We start from the raw sequence: 26,004 nt of genomic DNA on the forward strand, positions 1-26,004 counted from the left end.
TCTTTCTTTCTTTCTTTCTTTCTTTCTTTCTTTCTTTCTTTCTTTCTTTCTAGGTTTATTGTTTTTGAGAGACAGGGAGAGATAGAGCACAAACAGGAGAGGGGCAGAGAGAGAGAGATGGAGAAACAGAATCCAAAGTAGGCTCTCGGCTCCGAGCTGTCAGCACAGAGCCCAACGTGGGGCTTGAACTCACAAACCATGATATCATGACCTGAGCTGAAGTTGGACACTTAACCGACTGAGCCACCCGGGCACCCCATTATTGAAAGTTTTCTATGTGCAAAAGGAAAAATAAAATTTCTTACAGGATCCCATTTTAAACACAGTTAACTATCACGTGAAATTTTTTTATTTATATGGGCATCTTGACATACTTACCTATCAGCAACTTTTGACATTTTTAACCGATGTCTATCTAACTGTATTTGCCAATATTTAATCTGAAAAGAATTAAAGAAGTAGTTATGTAAGTAGTGACATTCTCAAAATTTTCAACTCGAAATTCTGATACACTGGGCAATTCTAAATAAGAATATGTTCCAAGGCAGTAAAATTTCCAAGTCTGAAAAATCAAATGAGATGACTCTGAAAATTAAAGTGTTTGAAAAAACATAGTCAATATCCCTTTAGAACAGCAATGAATTTGAACATTCTGCATACTTTGACAAAATATAACTTTATTTTAAAAGCATTATAGAGATTTTAAACATTTATTCAGAGTGAAAAGCCAAATCAGAATCAATCCCCAATATTAAATTCAGAAAATAAATATATTTGTTATTTGTACTATAATTTCTTTTTTTTTTTTTTAATGTTTATTTCTGAGACAGAGCATGAGTGGGGGAGGGGCAGAGAGAGAGGGAGACACAGAATCTGAAGCAGGCTCCAGGCTCCGAGCTGTCAGCACACAGCCCAACGCGGGGCTCGAACTCACGAACTGCGAGATCATGACCTGAGCCGAAGTCGGTCGCTCAACTGACTGAGCCACCCAGGTGCCCCATGTACTATAATTTCAAAGTAAACCCTACTTCCTAATACTAGCCCAAGAAAGCATCAAAGATAGGTGTTTGGGGAATAATTTTACCAACATTTCATAACAAATGTTCACAGGGACATAATCACACATAGAAAACTTCAAAACTCTCCAAATTGCTTTCCATTCATGGTTATTATAAATATACTAGAGAAAGTATCATTACACTATTGCTAAACCAGATCACAATAAAATATCAGGGAAAAGAATAAAAAAGTTATTTTGAACCAAACCAAGAGATTTCACTATTATTTGATATGAGAGACCCTCGTGTTTGCTCTCGAATAGTACTTGGGGACCAAACTATTTATCAATTTGCGAAACAACAAGCGACATATGCCATTACTGCACACCAGTGTTAATTCAGGAAAACTTCAGAGGCTTATGAGGAGCAGGGGGGGAGAAGCAAGAAAAAGCTCTCCGTGAAGATCATGTCACATGATTGGATACAGAAAACACGTGACTCAACGGTCACCAGCTTCTAGTCTTCCGTTCTTCAAGAAGAGCTCCAGAGTACAAAATAACTCTTGAAATGGAGACGCCTAATCATCAGTGTAGGTCATTTTAAAGAATTGGTTAGAGGAAGCAGGATTTGGGGAATTAAAGAGTGAAGAGATGTGAAAAACACCTCTCTATATTGATACATTTTCGAGGGACTACACACCTTAAAATAAGTGATTTCACTAACTTTTAACTGCAAATCTTCGCTATGAAACAGTCAACCCTTCAAATAACCTTTGAGAACCCTTGTCATTAAGATTCACCATGTGGTCTTCATAGCTACTACTCTGTAAACCCTTAACAGATCATTTTTTAGGTAGACCCACCTGTTGTTGTAATTCATCTTCTGTTGGAGGTTTAGTTTCTGGTGTGGGTGTGTGGGTAGGACTGTGACTTCTAATGTCATTTTGTAAACCATAGACAGACTATATTAAAGTAGAAAAGAAATATTTTAGGACAAAATATCATTTATAGCCACAGACTTTCTAAAAGGTAATTTTGTGTTATATATTCAGTAAGGTAACGCAAAGCTTTGTTACATATTTGATTAAGCTTCTCATTAAAATTCAAAGACACTGCTGTCATAAATATCTTATGAATATAAAATAGAAGCCCAGCTCTTTGAAAAAATATGTGGTTAGATTATTAACTGTGACAGAATAATCGATTATATGGAAAGATCACGGTAAGTCTGATAATAAAATTTGGGGATGGACTGAGAGTACTAAGTTGGGAAATAACACTGTATAGCATTTAATAAATATTGATTTCGAAATAAAATAGGGGTGGATATAGAATAGATTAAACACTTTATAAACCAAAAGAAAATGAAAAGAATCTGAGTTTTACAAAATGGGATACTGAAGAGAGAGACTACGTCAACAATTCTGTTGTTGATTTGGTTTCTGCTAGTGTGATCAAGGACACCCCAGAGTGCTCCAAATTTCCCACCTCAGCATTGGGTTATTTACCTCACCACACGGGCCTTGACATTTGGTGCCTTTGGGTGCCTTTTGCAAGCATCGGTGACCGCAAAGTTTTCACCTATCTTTGGAATCCCTGATGCCCCAGTGCTTCTTTAGTATTTTGTCAAAAGGCCAAATCTACTGTTTAGGAATACTCTTTTTTGAGAAAGACCCACTGCTTAGTACGTACGAATAAATATTTAGAGTCTTACAGAGACAAAAAAAAGTCTTCACCTGAAGGCGAGGCATCTCACATACCAACTCAAGGGAGAAGCCAAATAACTTTTTCTTTCATATCAAAGAATTATGACTTTAAAATAAAGGATTTAATATAAGCTACTGAGCACTTTTTGTTTGGACAAGAGGATGAAAGATAAGGACATAATAAAACTGCTCAAGCCCCACAAAATTGAAGTTACCAGATAGGTTTGGAAGAAACTCTTGAAATCAGAAGAGGGTAGATACAGATGTCTAAATGAGCCAATTTCCAGGCCCATCACTAACCATACAAGTATCTCTACATTCTATTGTGTTTTGTTCCTGACCTGTTTTTACTCGGACTCTATCTTTTCTTAATGTTAACCTGTTAGCTCTATACATGGACCTTTGGACTTGGTTTTTCCCTTGTAACTCCTCCTTACTTTGCTCTTAGCCTTTCTTCAATAGATACTCACTTGGATTTAACCTGCCTGAATTATCCAATTTAGACTATCTTTGGTAAATCTTTCAATCTGCCCTCTCTTGACCTAGTGTCAACCTCTTGGAACTTTCTGTCACTTTCTGTCACTGGGCATCCATTTCAACCCAACAAATATGGGTTGTATTCACATATGCCGTGAATTAATTATTAACAGGAGTGAACTGAATGGCTTAATTTTTTCTGTTCTTCCATTCATTCATTCAACATTTATTGAACACCTACTGTATGCTGGAGATAATGCTGAGCACTAGGGATGTAGAAATAAACAAAGATAGGTATGCTTCCTCCTCCATTGGAATTCACAACCTAGCGGAGGGGAAACATGTTACACAAATAACCACACAAATAAACATATGATTAAAACTGTGGTAAGTATCATGAAAGAAAACAAAAACAAGAGCATAGGGCCTGTGTACAGGAGACTTAATTTTCACCGAAGAAACAGAGAAGGCCTATGTGAACTACTAATACTCATATTTGAACTTTGAACTCTGAAGTGACAGTTGAGGTTGATGATTTTTTAAAATTGGGTGAGTAAAAGATCACCAATTATTCAACAATTGTAGAGAATAAATGTAGACATTGTCCAATGTTTATTATTTTTCAGGTGTATTACATTAATTTTTATAAAGAAAATAAAAAGACTCTAAGGTTTAAACATTACATTCTTATTTACCTTAGTTTAATTAAAGTACTTAGTAAGAATCTATAGTTCATATAAAAATGCTTATAAGATAAGATAGCTGACTATTTTAACAGTAAGTTTTTGGGTTAAGATTAAAAACAATTTAAAACACTGCTGGAAAAAATACTACATTTTGTGGTGTCATGGAAGTAAAATGATGTATAAATTATCTTCTGTCTCTCTATTTCTATGATTACTTCAGTATGTATGCACAGCACATAGGTTCAGGAAGGTCCATGGAAGAATCACATCACTGGAAATTGGTGTTTAAAGCTGTCTTCTAGCAGTCTCGCTACTGGCTCTGAGGTTACTGTGGAGTTTCCATTTTTTGTCTTACATGCAGGTAAACATCAAGTGTCCTGTCTTTCATCAGTCAGAGTGCCTTTAATTTTCTGGGGACCCATGATAGCTTTTAACTTTGATGCTTGGTTACAGTGAAAATGGCCACGAATAATGAAGTTTTACATAGAGGGCTTATTTGATGAACAAAGGAGGTAAGGAAATTGATACGAGTTTGGCAGACAGGTTATGAGGATCATCTGACATGTAAAAGGCTTTGAATTTTTTTTAAAGTTAACATGTTAAAATATTGGCCTAGGGTGGGTGGAGTAGACCTAGCAACAGGTAGGAATGGAGAGAAAGGGACATGAAGTTGTCTGAATGTCTCAATGTCTGCAGCTGGGGGTAAAGAAAATTAACTAATTGGGATCCATTTTGAGTTGTTAGCAAAGCTAGTTACTAATCAAGATGCTTTGATGTGATGAACATGTCCACTTATTCCCGGACCAGCTTTCTTCATATAGGGTACCATCCAAATGAATACTGGGTAAGTTATTCATAAAATGAAACAGATCTGATGTTCTACATAAATATGTTCATATATGATTTCCCTTCACGTCTTAGAAGAAAGAGGTCTAAGAAAATTCTCTACTTTTAAAGCAGAAACGAAAGAGTGCAGACAGTTTTTATGCTTGTCTATACTGAGTGAAATCTCTGGGATTTTTCTGACTGGTGGTGGAGGGAGGGGATATTTCTCTTTCTTCTGGATTGCTCAGCTCAGCTAGAAAATGGATTGTGACCACATTTGCTGCCATGTGCAGGAAGCCCTGGCAGAGAGAGGGCAGAGAAGAGAGGGCAGGGTTAGAGAGACCCTGATGAGTCCCTGGGTCCATCACCCCCAGGGCTAACTCTGCCCCTGCTGGCTCCCAAGGCTTTAGAATATTCCCTGCTTGTAGCCACTTTGATCAGAGTGTCTGTTGCCTGCAAGTTTATTGTCCTTCTTACTTAAAACCCTTTTGTGTCACTGTAAGGCATGAGTAGTTTCTTCTGTTAAGATTAAAATGCCACATTATGCATACAGACAGGAGGAAATGCCAGTATTTTTATGTATAAACAGCTGTAGCCACTGCATCAAAAGCGGAAAAACTAGACATTTAATTGTGAATTTGCTAACCGTTCTTCCAGAATGTGCACATTAGCTATTAACTAAAATATGAAGTGCCTCAATGCCTAAATGAAGGTGATAGAAAAAAAAGTAATGAGACAACAAACAGTTTACTGTTGTTTTGAAATATGGGCTCTGGAGTTATAGGAAGTCATCCAAAGTGTGGGTTCAGTCATGTATGCACAAATGCTTTTTTAATTTTCCTCAGGTTTTGTGGTGTTCTAGGACCCGGACCCTTCTAGTTATTGTCGTAGAGAAGGATTCATCCTGTGATACTTAATTTTTTGTGTCAGGTTGGCTGGGCCACAGTGCTCAGATATTTGTTCAAACATTATTCTGGTTGCTTCTTTGAGGATGTATTTTGAGTGAGATTAAAATTTATTTATTTTTTTAAAAAATTTTTTTTAACGTTTATTTATTTTTGAGACAGAGAGACACAGAGCATGAGCGGGGGAGGGTCAGAGAGAGAGGGAGACACAGCATCGGAAACAGGCTCCAGGCTCCGGGCTGTCAGCCCAGAGCCCGACGCGGGGCTCTAACTCACGGACCGCGAGATCGTGACCTGAGCCGAAGTCGGACGCTTAACCGACTGAGCCACCCAGGCGCCCCTTAAAATTTAAATCAGCAGACTTTGAATAAAGCCTATTGCTGTCCGTAATGTGGGTGGGCCTCGTCTAATCAGTTGAAGGCCTGAAAAGAACAAAAAGAACAAAAAGAACGACCTCATCCAGGCAAGAGGAAATTCTGTCAGCAGATGACAATTCTTCCCTGGGACTCTAGCCACTGGCCTACCTCATTAGATTTGGGGCTTGCCAAGCCTCTACAACCGTGTGAGTCAATTTTCTTTTTTTTTTTCTTTCTTTTTTTTTTTTAATTTTTTTTTCAACGTTTATTTATTTTTGGGACAGAGAGAGACAGAGCATGAACGGGGGAGGGGCAGAGAGAGAGGGAGACACAGAATCGGAATCGGAAACAGGCTCCAGGCTCTGAGCCATCAGCCCAGAGCCCGAAGCGGGGCTCGAACTCACGGACCGCGAGATCGTGACCTGGCTGAAGTCGGACGCTTAACCGACTGCGCCACCCAGGCGCCCCATCAATTTTCTAAAATAAATCTTTCTCTATCTCTGTCACTCTCTCCTGCCCCCTTTGGGGAACCCTGACTAATACACAGGCTGGGCTATTATAATTAAAATTTTAGAAGCAGGCTGAAGAAAGCCGGGCACACAGTGCCCCTTAAAATTTGCCTAGATTAGGCAGCCTTCCTTCTGACTATGCTACCTTATCATCCATAGAGACTTACAGGAACACATTGTCACCTACTTCTTTCTATTTTAGTAAAGACAGGTTTAAAAACTGCCTAAATACTTAAACATATCTCAAATAAGATATACATCTAAGCCTTCTCTTCACATATTTGATAGACATATTTGAAATTCAACAATTAAATATAACATTCCAAACCCTGATGTTGTTTAGGTACATGTGATAGATTACTGCTTTAGGGATTTACTGAGTCCCTTATTCTTGTTATATAATCGTGAGAAATATTATCGCAGCTGAATGCCAAATAAATTAACAGCAGCTCTCTCTGCTAAGCTCTCTCTGTTTGCAAAGATTAAATATAATTCAGGGGTTCCACTTTCTTACTAGCAGTGGTTTAAGACAGAGCGTGGTCTCACAGCTAAGGGAATAAAGGACACAGCCCAATTAGCTGTGGAAGACAAAGGCAGTTTCCAGAGGTGACAGATTGGCCTCTGCCATTTGTGTCTAGGGCTTACAATCCCACAGACTTGCCTGCTCCCCAAGGACATAACTGTGAACACTTCAGAGGATAGTGGGATAGTTTGCTGTTTTGCCATTTTTTAAAATAAAATGGTGTGGCAATTGAGAATCCCAAATCATTTAAATTCCCTCGATAACATGTTATGGACTGAGTTGCATCCCTTTGAGATTCATGTTGGAGCCCTAATCCCCAATGTCACTGTATATGGGGATGGAGACTATAAGGAGGTAATCAAAATTAAGGGAGGCCATTGGGTAAGACCCTAATCCCATGGAGCTGCTGTCCTGATAAAAGGGACAGACACCATAGCTCTCTGCCATGTGAGGACAGAGCAAGAAGACAGCTGTGTATAAGCCAGGAAGAGAGCTCTCACCAAAATCCAACTTAATCTGGGACTTCTAGTCTCCAGAACTCTGAGTAAATAAATTCCCATTATGTAAGCCATTTGGAGCATTTTGTTATGGTAGCTTGAGCAGACTAATATATACCACTCAACACAATTATGTGGCTATATATGTATAGACATTTGTCTGCTTGCTCAAGGTATACACTGTCATTAGATCATGAGCTATGAGCACAAGGTCATGTCTGTCCCATTGATCATCTAAACACCAGTCAAAGCCTAGCATAGAGACCTGTTAAATCTACTGATTGCATGGCTCATTCCAGTTACTAACCAAATATGAGCTAAAGTAGCAGTGGTCATAATTCTAAAAAAGAAACCAGTATGTGGCTTAGAGTCCTATAACCTTCTATGTAAAATGACACTTGTGAAGATTCTAGAAAATTCAACATGTTTGAATATGAGAAGCTATATATATCTCCAATTGTTGAAAACAAGGGCATGCATGAAAACAAGGGCAAAACTGTCTTTGTTCTCTGGTAATTTTCGAGTTAGGGAGCTCTGCTTTAGGCCCTGTGGTTCTACCATTATTGATTTACAGGAAACTCTACCACAACCAAGACAAATAGAGCTTAGTAGTTCCATCTCGACAGCATTTCACCTTGCCAGGCCTGGTGTTTTGCCATTGTTAAGTGAAGCACAGCAATGCCAAGTAATGCTTTTCAAGCGATCAGAAAGCACGATGCCATGTGAAACACTGTTAAAATAACAATACCGGATGGCGTTAAGAAGACAGTGTAAATGATGGCTCTCTTATCTTTAAGTCCTATCTGCCCATCCATATGCTTTCTCTTTCCGAGTCAGAGCATATCTCAGTTGGTGTCTGTTGGGAAAACTTGACACAAAGTAAGGTATCATGAAAAGTAATTCTTCAAAATTCAGAAGTAGTGATAGGTGGCTAAATGTGCTTTTGGAGAGCTGATTGCAGCTCTGGATGCTGTTCCACAGCACAAAGCCAGTCCCTAGTGCCCTCAGGCTGTGCTGTGTGCAGAGGATGGAAGGAACTGCATGAGGCCAGTCACAGGAGAGCAGGGCCAACAGGCCTGCTTTGGTCTGGCTTTGCCTCTTTCTCTCAGAGAGCCCCTGGGAGCCACAGCTTTGGAGCACTGCATCTGAGCAGGTTTTGTGGCACTCTTCCCTTGGCTTCTTTATCTTGACATCAAGGTAAACTGCCTTAAAAGAAATAAAAAAGGACTTGGATCACACTGGGGCCTCTGAACATGATATTTCTAGGGATAGAGGAAAAAGACCACAAGAAATACGACTAAAAAAAAAAGTGTTTAGTGCCTATAGCAGGGACATACACCCTGGAAAGCCCTAATGCTACATAAGGAAACAGCCATAAAAGGGAAGGTCTTAAACTTCCGGGATGCTTTAATTCATTGGTGCCAGTCATGGGCTATGTCCTCAAGCCAGAAATTCTGATATGCATCAAGTGTTCTTCACGAAATGAATAAAAATGCCTTCTGTGTGCCTGTGTTACTTAAATAAATATGTAGGTACTATTGCTATGTATTTTCAAGAGATTATTTACAATGCCACTGAATTCTGGATAGGTTTCTTTTTGTTTGTTTGTGATGTATTCTCTCATGTAACAGATACCAAATGAACAAACAACCACTCTCTTACGGTTGTGTCACAAAATTCTGGTGTTAAAAGGGGGTCCTCATGCAAACTCTGCAGTCCTGCATCTTTATGATGTCTCTTTTCCTTCAGAATTTTCTCTGAAAATGCCCTTCTCTCATCAACATCACTTTTTCCAAGATAATCTCCATCTGTGTTTCCTCATCCTCCGGGTCCTGAAAGAGAAGCTTTCTCTGTTGATGACCCTTCTTTCCAATAGAGAGAGGAGGTATCCTTGGCATCTCTGCCCCATCAGGGACACTTGCACGCCTTGGGACCTGTGCATGCTGGAAAACCACATGCTGGAGAACCGTGATGGTTCTACTTGGTCAGGAGAGATGGACTGACGGAAGACCAGGGTGTGAGCTCCCAGATTTCCTTCCAGCCAAGGAACAAGGAAGAGCAGGGAAGATGCTAGAATATATTCCAGGAAGTGGGAGAAAATTTTTTATGACTGGCATCCTCCTATGGCGTCCTCCTATGGTGTGCTACTTATTACCAAGATCAGCACAGCAAAGGTGGGTTTTACCTTCCGTGTTTTATGTGGGTTTCTCATTCTGGATGACTTCTTAATGTCCACTTCAGTGGTATTTACACATCCAGGCTGGAAATGGAAAAACAGAGAGACAAAGGAATCTTTGGGGATGAGGTTTTGATTCATGCATTAATGACTTGCCATCCACAACCTGAACAAAAGCTGTGATGACACAGGTCTCTGGAAGTTCTTTCTAAATGGCCACAGCCACCCATCAATGGAGCTAGTAAAAAAATATAGTACACTCTCACTCCTTGCACATAAAGGACTTCAGATACCATTCTTGAATATATTCCAGAGAAACAGGGACAAGAAATGCACAGACTCTGCCTTTGAAAGTGGGTATTGACATTAGTAGGGGCTAATCCAACAGACTGGGAGCAAGGGTGTCCAGAGACCAAGCGGCTGATGGCCCAGCTGGTACCTACAGACAGCCCTGCTCAGAGTACTCCTCTATGTGAGGTGACACTGTTATCACGTGGCTGTTTGCTTCCCAAGTTGGAAAACTATAATTAGTTGACCCAGCTCAAATCGCAGGTGAATTTTTTTTGCAATGATTCGTGAAATCGGGGGACTAGGAATATTTGTTTTCCATACACAGAATAGGATTGTGGTCAGCCTGTTACTGGTTCTCTGAAAATCTCAGGAGCATCATTTTGCCAGACTTGCTGTTCTGTTGCACAGAAACAGAGAACTGTAAACCTTCTTTTGTATTTGGAGGAGGAGAGGGGTTGAGGGAGGGAGTAAGAAAAGAGGGAGAGGATGGGGCTGAGGAGGAAGGAGAGGGAGAAAAGGAAGGGGGGAGGGAGAGGGAAGGGAGAGGTAGTGGGAGGAAAAAGAGAAAAAAGGAGATTCAAGAATACAGGGGACCTTATATCTGGAAAGGTCCTTAGATATCACTTAGTCTTTAGAAGTGATTGGAAGGAAACATTTTTGTGGGTTGTGTTTCCCTAACTTTCAAGTTTTGGTACCAGATATAGGGATCTCTGGTACTAGTCTAAGAAGTATCATGTTGTATAACTCTGTGCAGTTTCTCTGTTTTTTTCCCACAGAATGTAAGATCGTTAAACATGCGATATACTTGAAAGTGATTACAGAGAAACTATGAATGTGGAAAAAGACTTTTGCACAGTTGGGATGTTACGGGAGGAGGCGGGGCAAAAAGGCAGCAGTGATGTGATTCTGGAAATAAGCTGTTCTCCACACTCACTGTCAGGCAAGGGGCTTCACTTTTGGTTTAATGAAGACTTGCATGCAGGAATTTCCTTGAAGAACCCTCTCCTGATAGCACAGCCATTGGGAAGAAGCTCCACCATAATAGTGTAAAGGATAAAAAAGTAAGTAAAGAAAGCCCTTTTTCTTGATTTTTTTCTACATAGGTTGCATGTGAAAAATATATACTACAGACACACAAATACACACATGCATGTGCATGCACACACACACACTGCACTAAAAATGAATAAATCACAAATTTGGTTTGCATATCTATATATGCAAACCATATATATAAACCATGATCTGCTTGGCAGTAAGGAGGAAAAACACCCACATGGGTGGGATGTAGTTACTAATTGACACTGAGTAACTCACTTTAGCTACCTCACCATACGGATCAATGTCTGATACTCTGATTTAATTTTTCTGTGGCTACTAGCAGCATAAGTATTTTTCAAGAGACCCCAGTGAGTTTGATATGCAGCCAGAATTCACAACCACTGATAACAAAGATAACAAATATAATGGTAAAACTATTAAAGTAATATTAAAGTGTTTTCATTTCCTATTCAGTTTCCATTTCCTTGCAGCCTTCCATCCGTAAGGCTCGGTCCATTAGGAAGACAAGGCACTGAAATTCTTTATGCTCTTATTGATTCATGGCAAGACAGATCATAGAAATCTTCTTCTATATGTTAAAGGGTGGGAATAGTAAGGGCATGCCCTTCCATGACCTGGAGAAAGACAGACCATTTATTATTTATTTAATAAATATTTATTTCTGATATTGTGATAAATTTTGTGATAAGTAGTGACATACAAGGACAAAGGGATGATCTTCTAATATAGTAAGCATGATAAGTATGTGAATCATCACACTGTAGGAGCACAGGACTGGAGAGAAGTTTGGCCAAGGCATTATGCAACAGAACATTTCATATATCCATTGTTATGTACATCCTCTTGGCTCTCACCAACATGGCTGAAATATATTTATTTATCGTTTGAGCAAATTTGATCCCAATAAGACCATGCTGTCTTCGGTTATTTAATTTCTTTCTTTTAGTTTTAGAGAGAGACAGAGTGCAAGTGGAGGAGAGGGCCAGAGGGGGAGAGAGAGAGAGAGAGAGAGAGAGAGAGAGAGAGAGAGAGAGAGAAACGAGAATCCCAAGCATGGTGCCCGATGAGGGGCTCAATCCCATGACTCTGGGATCAGGACCTGAGCCAAAACAGGAGTCAGATGCTCAAATGACTGAGCCACCTAGGTGCCCATCTTTGGTTATTTTAATATATAAAATGTACCACTAGCTGGCACCAGATCCACATGAAATGTTATGGCTAAATTGGTTTTCTGCACTACTAAGCATAGCTTCCCAATAAAATACAAATAACATCACCATTACCAAGTAAGCACTCAATAAAAATGTTCAAACATGTACTCCTGGCCAGATATAATATTAAATTCATAGTATTGTTCAATTTAAGGAATAATGAAATAATATTTACACTGACCTAAAAAGAGTCATAAATTATTTCTAGTGATTCAAAGATAAATTTATTTTCAATAGAATTAAGCTGTGTTGTGACATTACTGTAACACTATTTATTAAAAAGTAAAATTGAATTCCTTAGAATCCATTCCTGAAGGAGGAAAAGGATCATATTATTGAGAAATATTACTGCCATAGTGTACACGTAAGTGTCTCAATGAGTTGCAAAACAGAGATGAAATTTTGGTTTCATCATTGATGAAACCATCATTTTACTTAAAACAATCTGAATATCATTTAGTTCCTGTCATGCAAAATGACATTATTGTAGCAGAAGGCACACTCTGCTCAGGATAACTGGGGAAACTTAAGGACTCTTCAGTGAAGAGAGTAATGGAGAACCACTTTCTTTAATTCAGTCCCAGTAGCTGAAGTGAAATTTTCTGAAGTGATTAAAACAATGTCCTAAATGACAAATAAATGGAGAGTTAAGAATAAGGTGGCAAATAGAACTGATAATATCCATATTCCTGGAAATTAAAAAAAAAAAAAGACATGATTCTGGGAAAATCAAGACTTTGAATGTTGAAATATTTGTCTTTTTGTAACACAGTACAAGGTTTAAAAGTTCAATTTGCAATGTATTTTACCTCAATGAAAAGGATTCTCTCCTTATCCTCATAAAACGTGGTTATAGATTTTAGAGTGATCAATCTCAGAATACTTTTTTAAACATTCAATTGAAGCTTTTATTTCTGTTCTGTTCTGTTTAGTAAGGCCAACAGGGCTTACTAAATGCTACACACAAAGGAAGTTGTTTAAGGTAACTACACTGGAATTCCTTTCATTCACCCTTTCATTCATCTGATTACTACTTAATCTTATTTGCTGGACACAGATTCTGGATTATGTAATCCTGCTTCAGTGTAGGCTATGAACAAATTCTGAGAGTCAACAGACAGAAGGAAGGCTCCTGCATCAGAGGGGAGGGAAATGTACCAAGATGCTTGGAGCCGTGGAAAGTGGTCGGGTCAGGTAGAAATTATAGCCCACAGTAAGGACTTTGATTTAAGTCTAAACATAAGGGGATGTCATAAGGGAAGTGACTTAATATGATTTATATTTTTAAAACCTCAATCTCTGTAGGGCACCTGGGTGTCTCTGTCAGTTGGGCGTCTAACTTCGGCTCAGGTCATGATCTCACAGTTCATGAGTTTGAGCCCTGAGTCGGGCTCTGGGTTGACAGCTCAGAGACTGGAGCCTGCTTTGGATTCTGCGTCTCCCTCTCTCTCTCTGACCCTCCCTGGCTCACACTCTGTCTTTCTCTCAAAAATAAATAAACATTAAAAAAATTAAAAAAATAATCTCTGAGCCTGGAGCCTGCTTCAGATTCTGTTTCCCTCTCTCTCCGCCCCTCCCCTGCTCACTCTCTGTCTCTCTCTGCCTCTCAAAAAAAAAAAAAAAGTATATATATATACACATATATACATATATATTTATATGTGTTTATATATTATATATATAAATTATATATATTCATATATATAACATATATTATATATAACATATTATATATTATGTATATATAATATATAATATAAACTCACTATGGTTTCACAAAAAATTAACTCAAGATGGATCATAAACCTTAATGTGAAATGCTAAACTATACCCCCCCCCCCCCCCCAGGAAGAGAGTATAGGAGAAAATCTAGGTGATCCTGAGTTTGGTGATGACTTTTTAAACATGACACTAAAAGCACCATACATTAGAGAAATCAATGATACATTGGACTTCATTAAAATTAAAAACTTATGCTCTGTGAAAGACAAGCCAGATTGGGGAAAAAAAACCCACAACACTTGCAAATGGTACATCTGATGAAGGACTGTTATCCCAAATATACAAAGAACTCTTAAAACTCAACAATAAGAAAAAAAACCTCAACAATAAGAAAATGAACAACTTAATTTAAAGGTGGGTAAAAGTATCCACATATGAGTGAAGACATATGGTATCTGTCTTTCTCTGCCTGACTTATTTCACTTAGCATAACCCTCTCCAGTTCCATCCACATTGCTACAAATGGCCAGATTTCATTCTTTTTCATTGCCAAGTAGTATTCCATTGTATATATAAAACACATCTTCTTTATCCACTCGTCATTTGATGGACATTTAGGCTCTTTCCATAGTTTCGCTATTGTTGAAAGTGCTACTATAAACATTGGGGTACAGGTGCCCCTATGCATCAGCACTCCTGCATCCCTTGGGTAAATTCCTAGCAGTGCTATTGCTGGGTCATGGGGTAGGTCTATTTTTAATTTTCTGAGGAACCTCCACACTATTTTCCAGAGTGGCCGCACCAGTTTGCATTCCCACCAACAGTGCAAGAGGTTTCCCATTTCTCCACATCCTCTCCAGCATCTAGAGGCTCCTGATTTGTTCATTTTAGTCACTCTGACTGGCGTTGAGGTGGTATATCATATGTGGATCCTGAGAAACTTCACAGAAGACCAGAGGGGAGGGGAAGGGGGAAAAAGTTACAGAGAGGGAAGGAGGCAAATCATAAGAGACTCTTAAATACTGAGAACAAAGTGAGGGTTGATGGGGTGTGGGGGAGAGGGGAAAGTGGGTGCGGGCATTGAGGAGGGCACCTGTTGGGATGAGCACTGGGTGTTGAAACCAATTTGACAATAAATTATATATATAAAAAAATAAATAAATATGGATAAAAGGTCTGAACAGACACCTCACTGAAGAAGATACACAGATGACAAATGAGTGTAAGAAAAGATGCTGTACGTCATGTGTTACTAGAGAATTGCAAATTCAAACAATTAAATACCACTACACGCTTATTGGAAGAGCCAAGATCCACAGCCCTGACAACATCACATATTACAGGGCATGTGAAGCAAAAAGAGCTCCTATTCCTTGCTGGTGGGAATGCAAAATGGTACAGCCCAGTAGTGAAAGCCTTGACGGGTTTGTTTTTGTTTTTGTTTTACCTTTTTGTAATTCAAGTGCCTGATTTGGGCATTGATGAGTGAGCAACCATTTCAAAGAGGAACCCACTTCAAAGATAAAGAAGCAGTTTGTCTCCAACACAGATGCTCCTTTGTTTTGGAGATCTTGGTTGGTTTCAATACTGATCATCTTGGCTACTTGTTTTTATTTTATTTTTGTTCTTTCTCTTCCAGTGTTTAAATCTCCACTCTTATGCTTTAAATTCACCAATAAAGAGTGAGCCCATGAAACCCTAGGCCCCCAACCTCAACCCCAAGAAAAGCAGTACTCTGGGGCTCACGCGCTCTCCCCTCTCCTCAACTTTATTATGTGGCCCCAGATGTGCTATGTAATTACTTTTTTCTGTAAGTTGTAAAGCATTATTTTTTTCAAAGTTTCCTGGTAATTGTTGTGGAAGGGCAACTTGCAGAAGAACCACATAAGAACCACATCATTGATCCAACCATAACACTGGTTATTGATAGGCTGAGACCAACACAAAACAAGCCACTCTGGAAGACAGTTTGGCAGTTTCTTACAAAACTAAACATACTTTCACCATTTGATCCAGCAATTGTATTCCTCAGTATTTATCCAAAAGAGCTGAAAAATTATGTTCCCACAAAAGCCTGCACGTGGATGTTTATTGCAGGTTTAGTCACAATAACTGCCAAAATGTGGCATCCTTCAGTAGGTGAATGGATAAATAAACTGTGGTATGAAACACCATGGAATATTATTTATGGATGAAAAGAAATAAGCAAACCATGAAAAGACACGGAGGGCCTTAAATGCCTATTATTAAGTGAAAGAAGTCAGTCTGAAAAGGCTACCCTGTATGATTCCAACTATACGACATTCTGGAAAAGGCAAAACTATGGAAACAATAAAAAGATCAGTGGTTTCCAGGGGTTAGGGAGAGGGATGGATGACTTAGGCAGATCACAGAAAATTTTTACAGTGGTGAAACTGTTCAGTATGATACTATAACGGTGGATACATCTCATTATACATTTGTTTAAAGCCATAGAATGCACAACACCATTACATTAGAGTGAACCCCAATGTAAATTATGGACTCCGGGTGACAATGATGTGTCTGTGCAGGCTCTCTGATAGCAACAGAGGTACCACCCTGGTGAGGGATGCATTTTGAAGTCAGAATCAACACAACTTGCTGATGGATTGGGTTAAGGAGCATGGGGAGGCAAAAGAGTCAACAATGACCCCTAGTTATTGGCAACTGGGTGAGGTGGTGCCATTTATCGAGACGAGGAAGGCTGGGAGAGGAACAGATGTAACCAAAGAGAGAAATCAGGGAAGGCTCCTGGATTTCATTTACACACAATTTTAGTATTTTTACTGAATTCTCCAACTAGAATACAGCTCTTTATGCAGTCATTGTCAAGGTTCATGGCTCAGAACACTTCAACATTAATGCTTATACAATAATCTGTCCCTGGCCAGCCACATCCTTTTGTGTCTTTGACTTTTTAGGTGCATATCATTGAGTGTGCAAAACCAATGTCTGATAGTCAGTTATGGAAAACCTGGTGGAGTGGCATCCCATTACTCAGAGCATCTACTACATTTCTCTAAATTCTTCTCCAGTGCATCCTACCACACTCTCTTAATCTGTTCTGGTTGAAATCAGACCACTTCTACTTAATATCTAGTAACTGTCTGTTCATCCTTCTGTGATAGTCCCTTTTTATAGACTAGCAGCTGCCATGCAGACAAGTACAGCCAGATTGTCACAGTTCTCAACAAGCTACCAAGAGGACCCTAATGAGTGAGCTTGCTATGGCTTCTCTGTGATCACAGGCATTGCTCATGTTTCATGTCCAGTTTTTAGACATTTAAAATATTTCTAGCTAGAATTTCTTTGGAATAAAAAAAAAAATCACTGGGTAGAGGCTGAGTTGTCATACTTACCTTGAATAAAATATGAGCTCTTTCAGGAAGTGACAAAAGCCTGAGGCAGGTGTGCATGGGTCTACCACTCATACAAGTGATTGATCTCCCTCATGTCCTATGATTTTTTTCTTCACAAAATGCTGGTTGCAATTTGAGGGCATGGGAAGATTTTTAGTTGGGGAATGAAAAAGACCCCTCTTAGACTGAACACACACACTCCAACTTACTGTGCACTAGGAAGTCCTGGGTTCGCATCAAGGGCATTTTCATAACCTACAGCTAACTGGCATTTGGGATGGCATTATGTTGCTGTCCTTCTGGGATCTCATTCATGGGAGGGTGAGTAGCAACATGATTTTGGGATTCCTCGTCCATAAGCTTAATATCATCAAATGTCTTCACTTTTTTTTTTTTTTTTACTTTAACTCCTAATGTGTTTGTTGAATGTAGGCATGAAGGAAATAAACCTAAACCAGATCTCTGATGGCAATGGAAATTTCCCCAGCATAAAAGTTAAGAGCTGAAAAGTAGGAAAATGGATCACTTAACTGAATTGGTGAAAACAATTTTGCAGGTAATACTATTGTTGGTCTTGACGATTTAATGGTGTGCTGTAACTGGTGAACAGAACCAAATAAAATTCCTCATAGTATAAATAACTCACCAAAAAATAACTAAAATTCCTAAGTAGTACAAATAAGTAACTTCAAAAGGCTTACAATAATTGTTGCAACAAATGACAATGGGACAACTAGAAAAGAACAACTTCATGAAAATCAGTGGATATTGGAATTGGCCTTGAATTCAATAGCCTTGAATTACAAAGGCTATGGGAGAGTCTTAAGTCATATGTTCCCAAATGGAAAAGAGGCATATTTCCCTCTCCGGACCAGATAACACAGAGAAAGGCTGTCTTTACACACAACTCAGCTCAGCAAGACCTCTATAAAGAAGATGAATTTCAAAGACACACTCTGTTGCATTAAACTTGATTTCCAAAGGTAGGAAAAGTAAGTATTTTATTTATCTAGTGGTGTCAGAAAAGAGAGGTTCACATAAAGTTATTTTGCAGATTAAATATTTATCACTGAGAGCCAAAACTCAATTTTATTTTCACCATTGGAAAAAAAAGGTATTCTAAAATAATTCCCACACATCCCTAGATTCTTGCACAATTATATCCAAAGCAATGCAATCTTTTCTTGTTGATTGAAGGTCATTATTGAGAACTACACTTACTGTGCCACCCTTAAGACAGCAATGCCTGTGAGGCTGGATGGCCTTAACTCTTAATGGTTTTTGAGCTTTCATGACATTTTAGGTCATTTTTTGAATGCCTCTGCCTTCTGCCAGTCAGTTGTCAATTTTGTTGCTCTCAGTGTCCTTCCTCCCAGCACCAACCCATCATCCTCTAATCTGTTACTTGGGTTCTGACAGGGGTCAGGAAAGCAGAAAAATGCTTCTTGAACACAGTGTCTCATATTTTTGCAAATGAGCCAACCAAAGCACCTGAGTTAGAGTGTGGGTGTTTTTAACAATTTCTTTGGCTAAAATTTTTGGAGTTTATTCTTGGCTAAGTTTTAGGTAGAATTAGGTTTTTGGATATGTGAGGAAGGAAATGCAAGAGGTTTGACAAAGGGAATGTAGGTAACTTCTCATATCTTTCAGAACACTTATAGGACATAAATATCTACAGGCTAATTAAGTGGATCAGAGTAGATGACATGAAAACTTTTTCTGGAGTTCTGAGATACGGGGACTTCACACAGAAGGGGAGCTGGCAATTCATTCTGTGCTCAGGGGCGGGAAGAGAAGTGCAGTGAGACACTGGGCAGTGCCCTACAGGACTATCTGCCCCAAATCCTGCAAGTGAACAATCATGCCCCTGCTCTACCAACCACTGGTGGGAGAAGCCTTCCAGACACAGTACTCGTTTTAGATCAGTTGCTCAGGAAAGACACTGACCAGCACTGAGCTCCTCCTCGCCTCCCCATTCCATTCCTCATTGCCTTTGCAGCAAAGGCCATATCCATCCACCAGGGTGCTCATGCTATGATCTGGCAGTCGTCAGCCACAGCTTGCTTTCCCTTCCTTCCCACATTTCATTCAACAGCAAGTGTTGTGCACTTTACTCCAAACACATCCTGAATTGATCTGCTCCCCCTCGTGCCACCATCCTGGTCCAAGCTGCCATTATCTCCCACCTGGACTATCTCAGCAGACTTTCGATTTGTCTTCATCAATCCTTTCTTGCTTTTTACACTCTACACCCAAGTTGTTCTCTGCTGCAGCCAGACTGACCTTTCAATACTGTAGCCATGTCACCACTCTCCTCTTCAAGCCTCTTCTTATCACATTTCAGAGAGAAGGCAAACCCTTTCCCATGTTCTACAAGGTGCTACATAAATGGCCTCTGTCTACCTTTCCAACTCTGCTTGGTATCTCTTTGCCTCTGCTCACTTCAGTCCAACCTCATCCACCTCCCTCCTATTCCTTACATGTGTCAGGTTTTTCCCTTTGGACTGGCTGCTACTTCTTTCCACAAGTACTGTGTAGCTGACCCCTTGCCATTTGGGTCCGACATAATGCTTCCAACCATATCACCTTGTTTTTATTTATAGCACTTGCCTCTACATGTAATGTTCTTATATATTATCTTTGTTTATTCTTTCTCTACCAAAATGTAAGCTCCTCAAATATAGAGGCTTCGCCTGTCATGTTTAATGCCATCATTTTTTTTCTGTTACGTAGTAGGTGCTTAATGAATATTTAATGAATAAATCAATGAATGAATGAGAGAAATCATACATTTTACATAATAGCTATTTCTGAACACTACTCATGCTAAAAAGATGAAATGAGTTTTATTTACTGTGTTTTGGTATATGTGTGTGTATGCTCAAGCATATTGGTACCTATAACTTAAATCCCAGACCAATTGGTCATAAATTATCATTATTATCTTACATTATGAACAGGAAACATATTGTCTAATTCTTCAGTTAGGCTTCAAAGAAACATTTGTTTCAAGAAAGTTTAGCTCAAATATTTTTTTCTCTTGAACTATAAGTAGCCCATTGGTTGATAAGTATATATGGCTAATGGTATATTGCTTCCAGATTTTATGGGGGTTGAATACTTAAAAAGCAGGAGGACACTGGGAACTTACAAAGGCTCAGTTTTAGAGAAGGCAATATGAGCAAACTCCTCTGCCCCTGCATTTACAGTTTCCATTCAAACTGTCTCCATTTTGACCTACAGTCTTCAAGGACAAATAAAACTTGTGCCTCTGTCCATTTTCCCTACCTGGATGTTTAAGGCACAGTGGAGTTAAGATGAAACAACTTAGCTATAGGGCATAATAGCACAGCTCATAAGTCAGTTTTTGGTTTTCAAAAGTTTGTGGGTTTCTAACAATATAAAGTCACACAATCCATAAAAATGGGATGTCTTTCCATTTGTTTGTGCCTTGTTTAATTTTTTATCAGTATTTTGTAGTTTTCAATATACAAGTCTTTTACCTCATTATTTAAGTTTATTCCTAAGTATTGTGTTCTTTTTATGTGTCCTGTTGTAAATGGGATTACTTTCCTAATTTCCTCTATAGATAGTTTGTTGTTAAATATTGGAACCTTTGCACACTATTGTTGGGAATGCAAAATGGTGCTGCCATTATGGAAAATAGTATGGACATTTCTCTAAAAATTAAAAACACAATTGTCAAAAGACCCAGCAATCCCACTTCTGAGTATTTGTTTTAAACAACTGAAATCAGAATCTCGAAGAGATAGAAGCACTCTCATGTTAACTGCAGTACTACTCACGATGGTCAAGATGTGGAAACAACCTAAATGTCCCTTGACAAAGAAAGGATAAATAAACTGTGGTAAATGCATACAATAGAATACTGTTCAGTCTTAACAGAAGAAAGGATGAAAGAATGAAAGAAAGAAAAGAAAGAAAGAAAGAAAGAAAATCCCACAATATGTAAGAACATGGATGAACTTTGAGGTCATGGTGCTAAGTTAAATAAGCTGACAACCTAGAAGAAATGGATAAATTCCTAGAAACATACAATCTTCTAAAACTGAACCAGGAAGAACTAGAAAATCTGAATATACCGATTACAAGTAATGAAACAGAATCAGTAATCAGAAAACTATGAAAAAATAATAGTACAGGACCAGATGGATCCAAGTGGATTCTACCACACATTTAAATAAGAAATAATACCTATTCTCCTCAAACTATTCCAAAAAACAGAAAAGAAAGGAAAACTTCCAAATATATTCTATGAGGCCAGGATTTTCCTGACACCAAAAGTACACAAAGTCATCATACACACAAAAAAATCTATAGGCCAATAACCCTGATGAACATAGATTCAAAACTCCTCAACAAAGTACTAGCAACTACATAAAATACATTAAAAAATTATTCATCGCAATAATGTAGGATTTATTCCTCAGATGCTATGATGGTTCAATATTCACAAAAATCAATCACATCACGTACCATGTCAAGAAAACAAAGGAAAAAACTCATATGATAATTTTAATAGATGCAGAAAAAAGCATTTAACAAAATTCAACATTCATTCATGATAAATTGTACTGGAAGTCCTAGCCACAGCCATCAGACAGAAGAGATAAGAGACATCCATATTGGTAAGGAAAGAAGCTAAACTGTCACTATTTGCAAATGACATGATGCTATACATAGAAAATCCTGAAGATTACGCCAATAAACTACTAGAAATTACAAATAAATTCAGTAAAGTTGCAGGGTACAAAATTACAAATTGGTAGCATCTCTAAACACTAACAATGAAGTCGAGAAAGAGAAATTTAAGAAACAACACCATTTACAATTGCAGCAAAAAGATTAAAATACCTACAAATAAACATAACCAAACAGGTGAAAGACCTATACTTTGAAAACTATATAATACTGATAAAAGAAGTTACAGATGACACAAATGGAAAGATATCCCATGCTCATGGATTAGAAGAATTCATATTGTCAAAACATCTATATTACCCAAAGGAATCTACAGATTCAATGCAATCCCTATCAAAAGGCCAACAGCACTTAAAAAAAAAATACAACTAGAACAAATGATCCCAAAATTTACAGGGAACCGCAGAAGATCTCAAATAGTCAAAGCAGTCCTGAGAAAAAAGAACAACAAAGTATAACAACTCCAGATTTCTTCTTAAAAAAAAATTTTTTTTTAACGTTTATTTATTTTTGAGAGAAAGAGACAGAGCATGAGTGGGAGAGGGGCAGAGAGAAAGGGAGACACAGAACTGGAAGCAGGCTCTGGGCTCTGAGCTGTCAGCACAGAGCCCGACGCGGGGCTCAAACTCACAGACTGCGAGATCATGACCTGAGCGGAAGTCGGATGCTCAACGAACTGAGCCACCCAGGCGCCCCTAGAATTCAAGATATACTACAAAGTTGTAGTAATCAAAAGTATGGTCCTGGCACAAAAATAAACACATAGATCAATGGAACAGAATAGAGACTCCAGAAATAAACCCACATTTATAAGGTCAGTTAATCTATGACAAAGGAGGCAAGAATAAACAATGGGAAAAAGACAGTTTCTTCCATAAATGTTGCTGGGAAAACTGGACAGCTACATGTAAAAGAATGAAATTGGACTACTTTCTTGCACCATAAATAAAAATAAATGAAAAATGGATTAAAGAGGTAAACATGAGACCTGAAACCATAAAAATCTTAGAAGAGAGCACAAGCAGTAATTTCTCTGTCATCAGCCATAGCAACATTTTTCTAGATACATGTAAGAAAGGAAATAATAGCAAAAATAAACTTTGGCACTACATCAAAATAAAAACATTTTGCACAGTAAAGGAAACCATCAAAAAACAAAAAAGTCACCCTACTGAACGGAAGAAGATATTTGCAAATGATATATTCCATAAGGGGTTAATATCATATATATATATATATATATATATATATATATATATATATATATATCATACAACTCAACACCAAGAAATCAAACAATCCTATTTAAAAAAAAAAAAAAGGGCAAAGGCCCTGAATAGACGTTTTTCCAAAGACATACAGATGGCCAACAGACACATGAAATGTTGCTCAACCTTACTAATCCTCTAAGAAATGCAAATCAGAACCACAATGAAATATCACCTCACATCTGTTAGAACTGCTAAGATAACAAAGACAAGCAAAAACAAGTGTTGGTGAGGATGTAGAGAAAAAGGAACCCTCTTTCACTGGTGGTGGGAATGAATAAAAGCTAGTGCAGCCACTGTGGAAAACAGTACGGAGTTTCCTCAAAAAGTTAAAAATAGAACTAACCTATGATCTAGCAATTACTACTGTGTATTTATGCAAAGAATACAAAAACATTTTTCAAAGGGATATATGTGCCATGTTTATCTCAGCATTATTTACAATAGCTAAGACATGGGAACAACATAAGTGTCCATCAATATACAAATAGATAAGAAAAATACGGAACAATGGAATATTGTACAGCCATAAAAATGATGAGATCTTGCCATTTGTGACAACATGCATGAACCTAGAGGGTATGATGCTAAGTGAAATAAGTCAGACTAATAAAGAGAAATACCATATGATTCCACTTATGGAAAAATGAAATGAATCACAAAAAGCAGAATCAGAACTATAAATGCAGAGAACAAACTGACGATTGCCACAGGGGAGGAGAGTGGGTTGGGCAAAATGGGTAAAGGGGAGAGGAAGATACAGCCCTCCAGTTTTGGAATGATGAAGTCATGGGAATAAAAGACACAACATAAGGAATATAGCGGATCATATTGTAATAGCCATGTAATGGGACAGATGGTAGCTACATTGTGGTGAACATAGCATAGTGTAGAAACTGTCAAATTACTAAGCTGTACACCTGAAACTAATGTCAACTCTATTCAAAAATTAAATGAATAAATAAATAAATAAATAAATAAATAAATAAATAAGCAAGCCAGTTACAGAAAGACAAATACTACATGAGTGCACTTTTATGAGGTATCTAGAATAGTAAAATTCACAGAACCCAAAAGTGGGATGATAGTTTCCAAGGGCTGGAGGGAAGTGGAAATAGGGAATTTCTAATGAACAGGTTTATCATTTGAGTTAAGGAAAATGAGTAAGCTGTAGAGATCTGATCTCGTGTTAAGTATTCTTACTATAATATAAAATTAAAACCAAATGTGAGTTTTAGACAGAGAATAAAAGAGCTTAATTTCCAAAGGACTCATTCTGTTATCACTGTTCTTCCTTGCTCTGTATTATGGAATTAAAGATTAAAACCCCCTAGGAAAAAAATCTAGATTCAAGATATAAAGCATACAAATAATACAGATAATAAGAACAGTTCTTACATCATGGAATACTTTGTCATTTTGCAGCCATTGTCATTTGAGTTTTGTAAAGCATTTTATAAACCACACAGGTTCAGTCATTCTGAAACTAATTTTTGCTGAAACAAAACATCAAAGACTTGCACATTAGAAGAAGGCATCAATTTTATCTGGTCAAACCTAGCACCCAATTCAAGATTCCTTCTGAAACTTCTCTAACAGAAGTCATTCAACCTTAGCTGCTACAAGCATCACACTTTCCCCTAAAATTACCCCATCTATGTACATTCTTTAGAATGTAGAAAATCTTCTAATAAGTCACTTATTGAAAGGGTTATGCTATCTTTTAAAATGTTACTACCACATGAAAAAAGAGAAACAACATGACTACAAAACAGTTAGGATCATGGGCTGTATTAACTCCTGGAAAAGTTAAGTAGCCCCTGGGAGCCTGAGTGTCTCCTACATAGTGGAGGTGAGAGTAACGGCACCAAACTCGTTGTTGTACACAATAATGTGTGTAAGGGGTTAGCATGTTCCTGACACGCAAAATACATGGAGCACATGTTAGCTGCTATTATTATTGGAAGTAAAGTTTGACAAACAGAAAATAATTACACAGCAGGAAACTGGGTCTTTCAGACTGTTAGAATTTGAGGAAGTTACCGAATGGAACCAGAAAACAAAACGAACAAACTTTAGCAATTAAAGACCAGATACCATATTTAATCAATAAATGAGTGAGTACCTTTGGGGGACTAATTATAAAGTATTGTGGAGGGAAGAGTGCAGAGAGCTCCGTTCAGTTCAAAATCCTTCGGCTCCATCAAGTCAGGCACCAGATTCATACGTTTGAGTTTGCCTTCCTCAATGACTGCTTTAACTTTTCGCTTCTCAAAGGGCTAGCTTCTAACGTTTGAAAATATGTAATGACAAATGTCTTTATGTTGGAGTTTATTACATGAAATGTAATTTGGAAAAATCTAGCTGTGACTTGTGAGAAGATACATAAAATTGTTGAAAGGGAATAGCAGAGCCGAGGAGAAATTTTTAGAGCTTTCTGGGCTTGAAAGAGAATTTATTTTTGTTCTCATTAATTTAGATTGTTTTAAATTTCAATTTAGTTATGTTTATCAGAAAAAGAAAGTTCATTTGAAGCTGACACCTGACATTGGATTAAGAGAGCACAGCCTTTCTTTCTTTCTTTCTTTCTTTCTTTCTTTCTTTCTTTCTTTCTTTCTTTCCTTGTTTCCTTGTTTCCTTCAATACAATTTGGGGAAATTGTATCTGAGGAAAATCAAATGAACAGAAAAA

The 26,004-nt window shown here is 38.0% G+C and overlaps 1 protein-coding gene across 8 annotated transcripts in view; it reads right to left on the reverse strand.

Annotated features, from left to right (window-relative positions):
• Nucleotides 1–26,004, reverse strand: part of RGS7 (regulator of G protein signaling 7) — a 508,190-nt gene that overhangs the window by 32,964 nt on the left and 449,222 nt on the right. For 7 of the 8 annotated variants that reach the window (XM_040451792.1, XM_040451789.1, XM_040451791.1 and 4 more), the window contains exons 10-12: nucleotides 9,667–9,741; nucleotides 1,861–1,959; nucleotides 379–440 (exon numbers count right to left, since the gene is read on the reverse strand). In XM_040451792.1, coding sequence (XP_040307726.1) covers nucleotides 379–440; nucleotides 1,861–1,959; nucleotides 9,667–9,741 — 236 coding nt within the window. The remainder of the gene's footprint in view (nucleotides 1–378; nucleotides 441–1,860; nucleotides 1,960–9,666; nucleotides 9,742–26,004) is intronic. The other variant, XM_040451794.1, reaches the window with a different exon arrangement.

Source organism: Herpailurus yagouaroundi, unplaced genomic scaffold (assembly GCF_014898765.1).
Source record: "Herpailurus yagouaroundi ecotype Mexico unplaced genomic scaffold, PumYag 205, whole genome shotgun sequence".
NCBI classification, from domain to species: domain Eukaryota; kingdom Metazoa; phylum Chordata; class Mammalia; order Carnivora; family Felidae; genus Herpailurus; species Herpailurus yagouaroundi.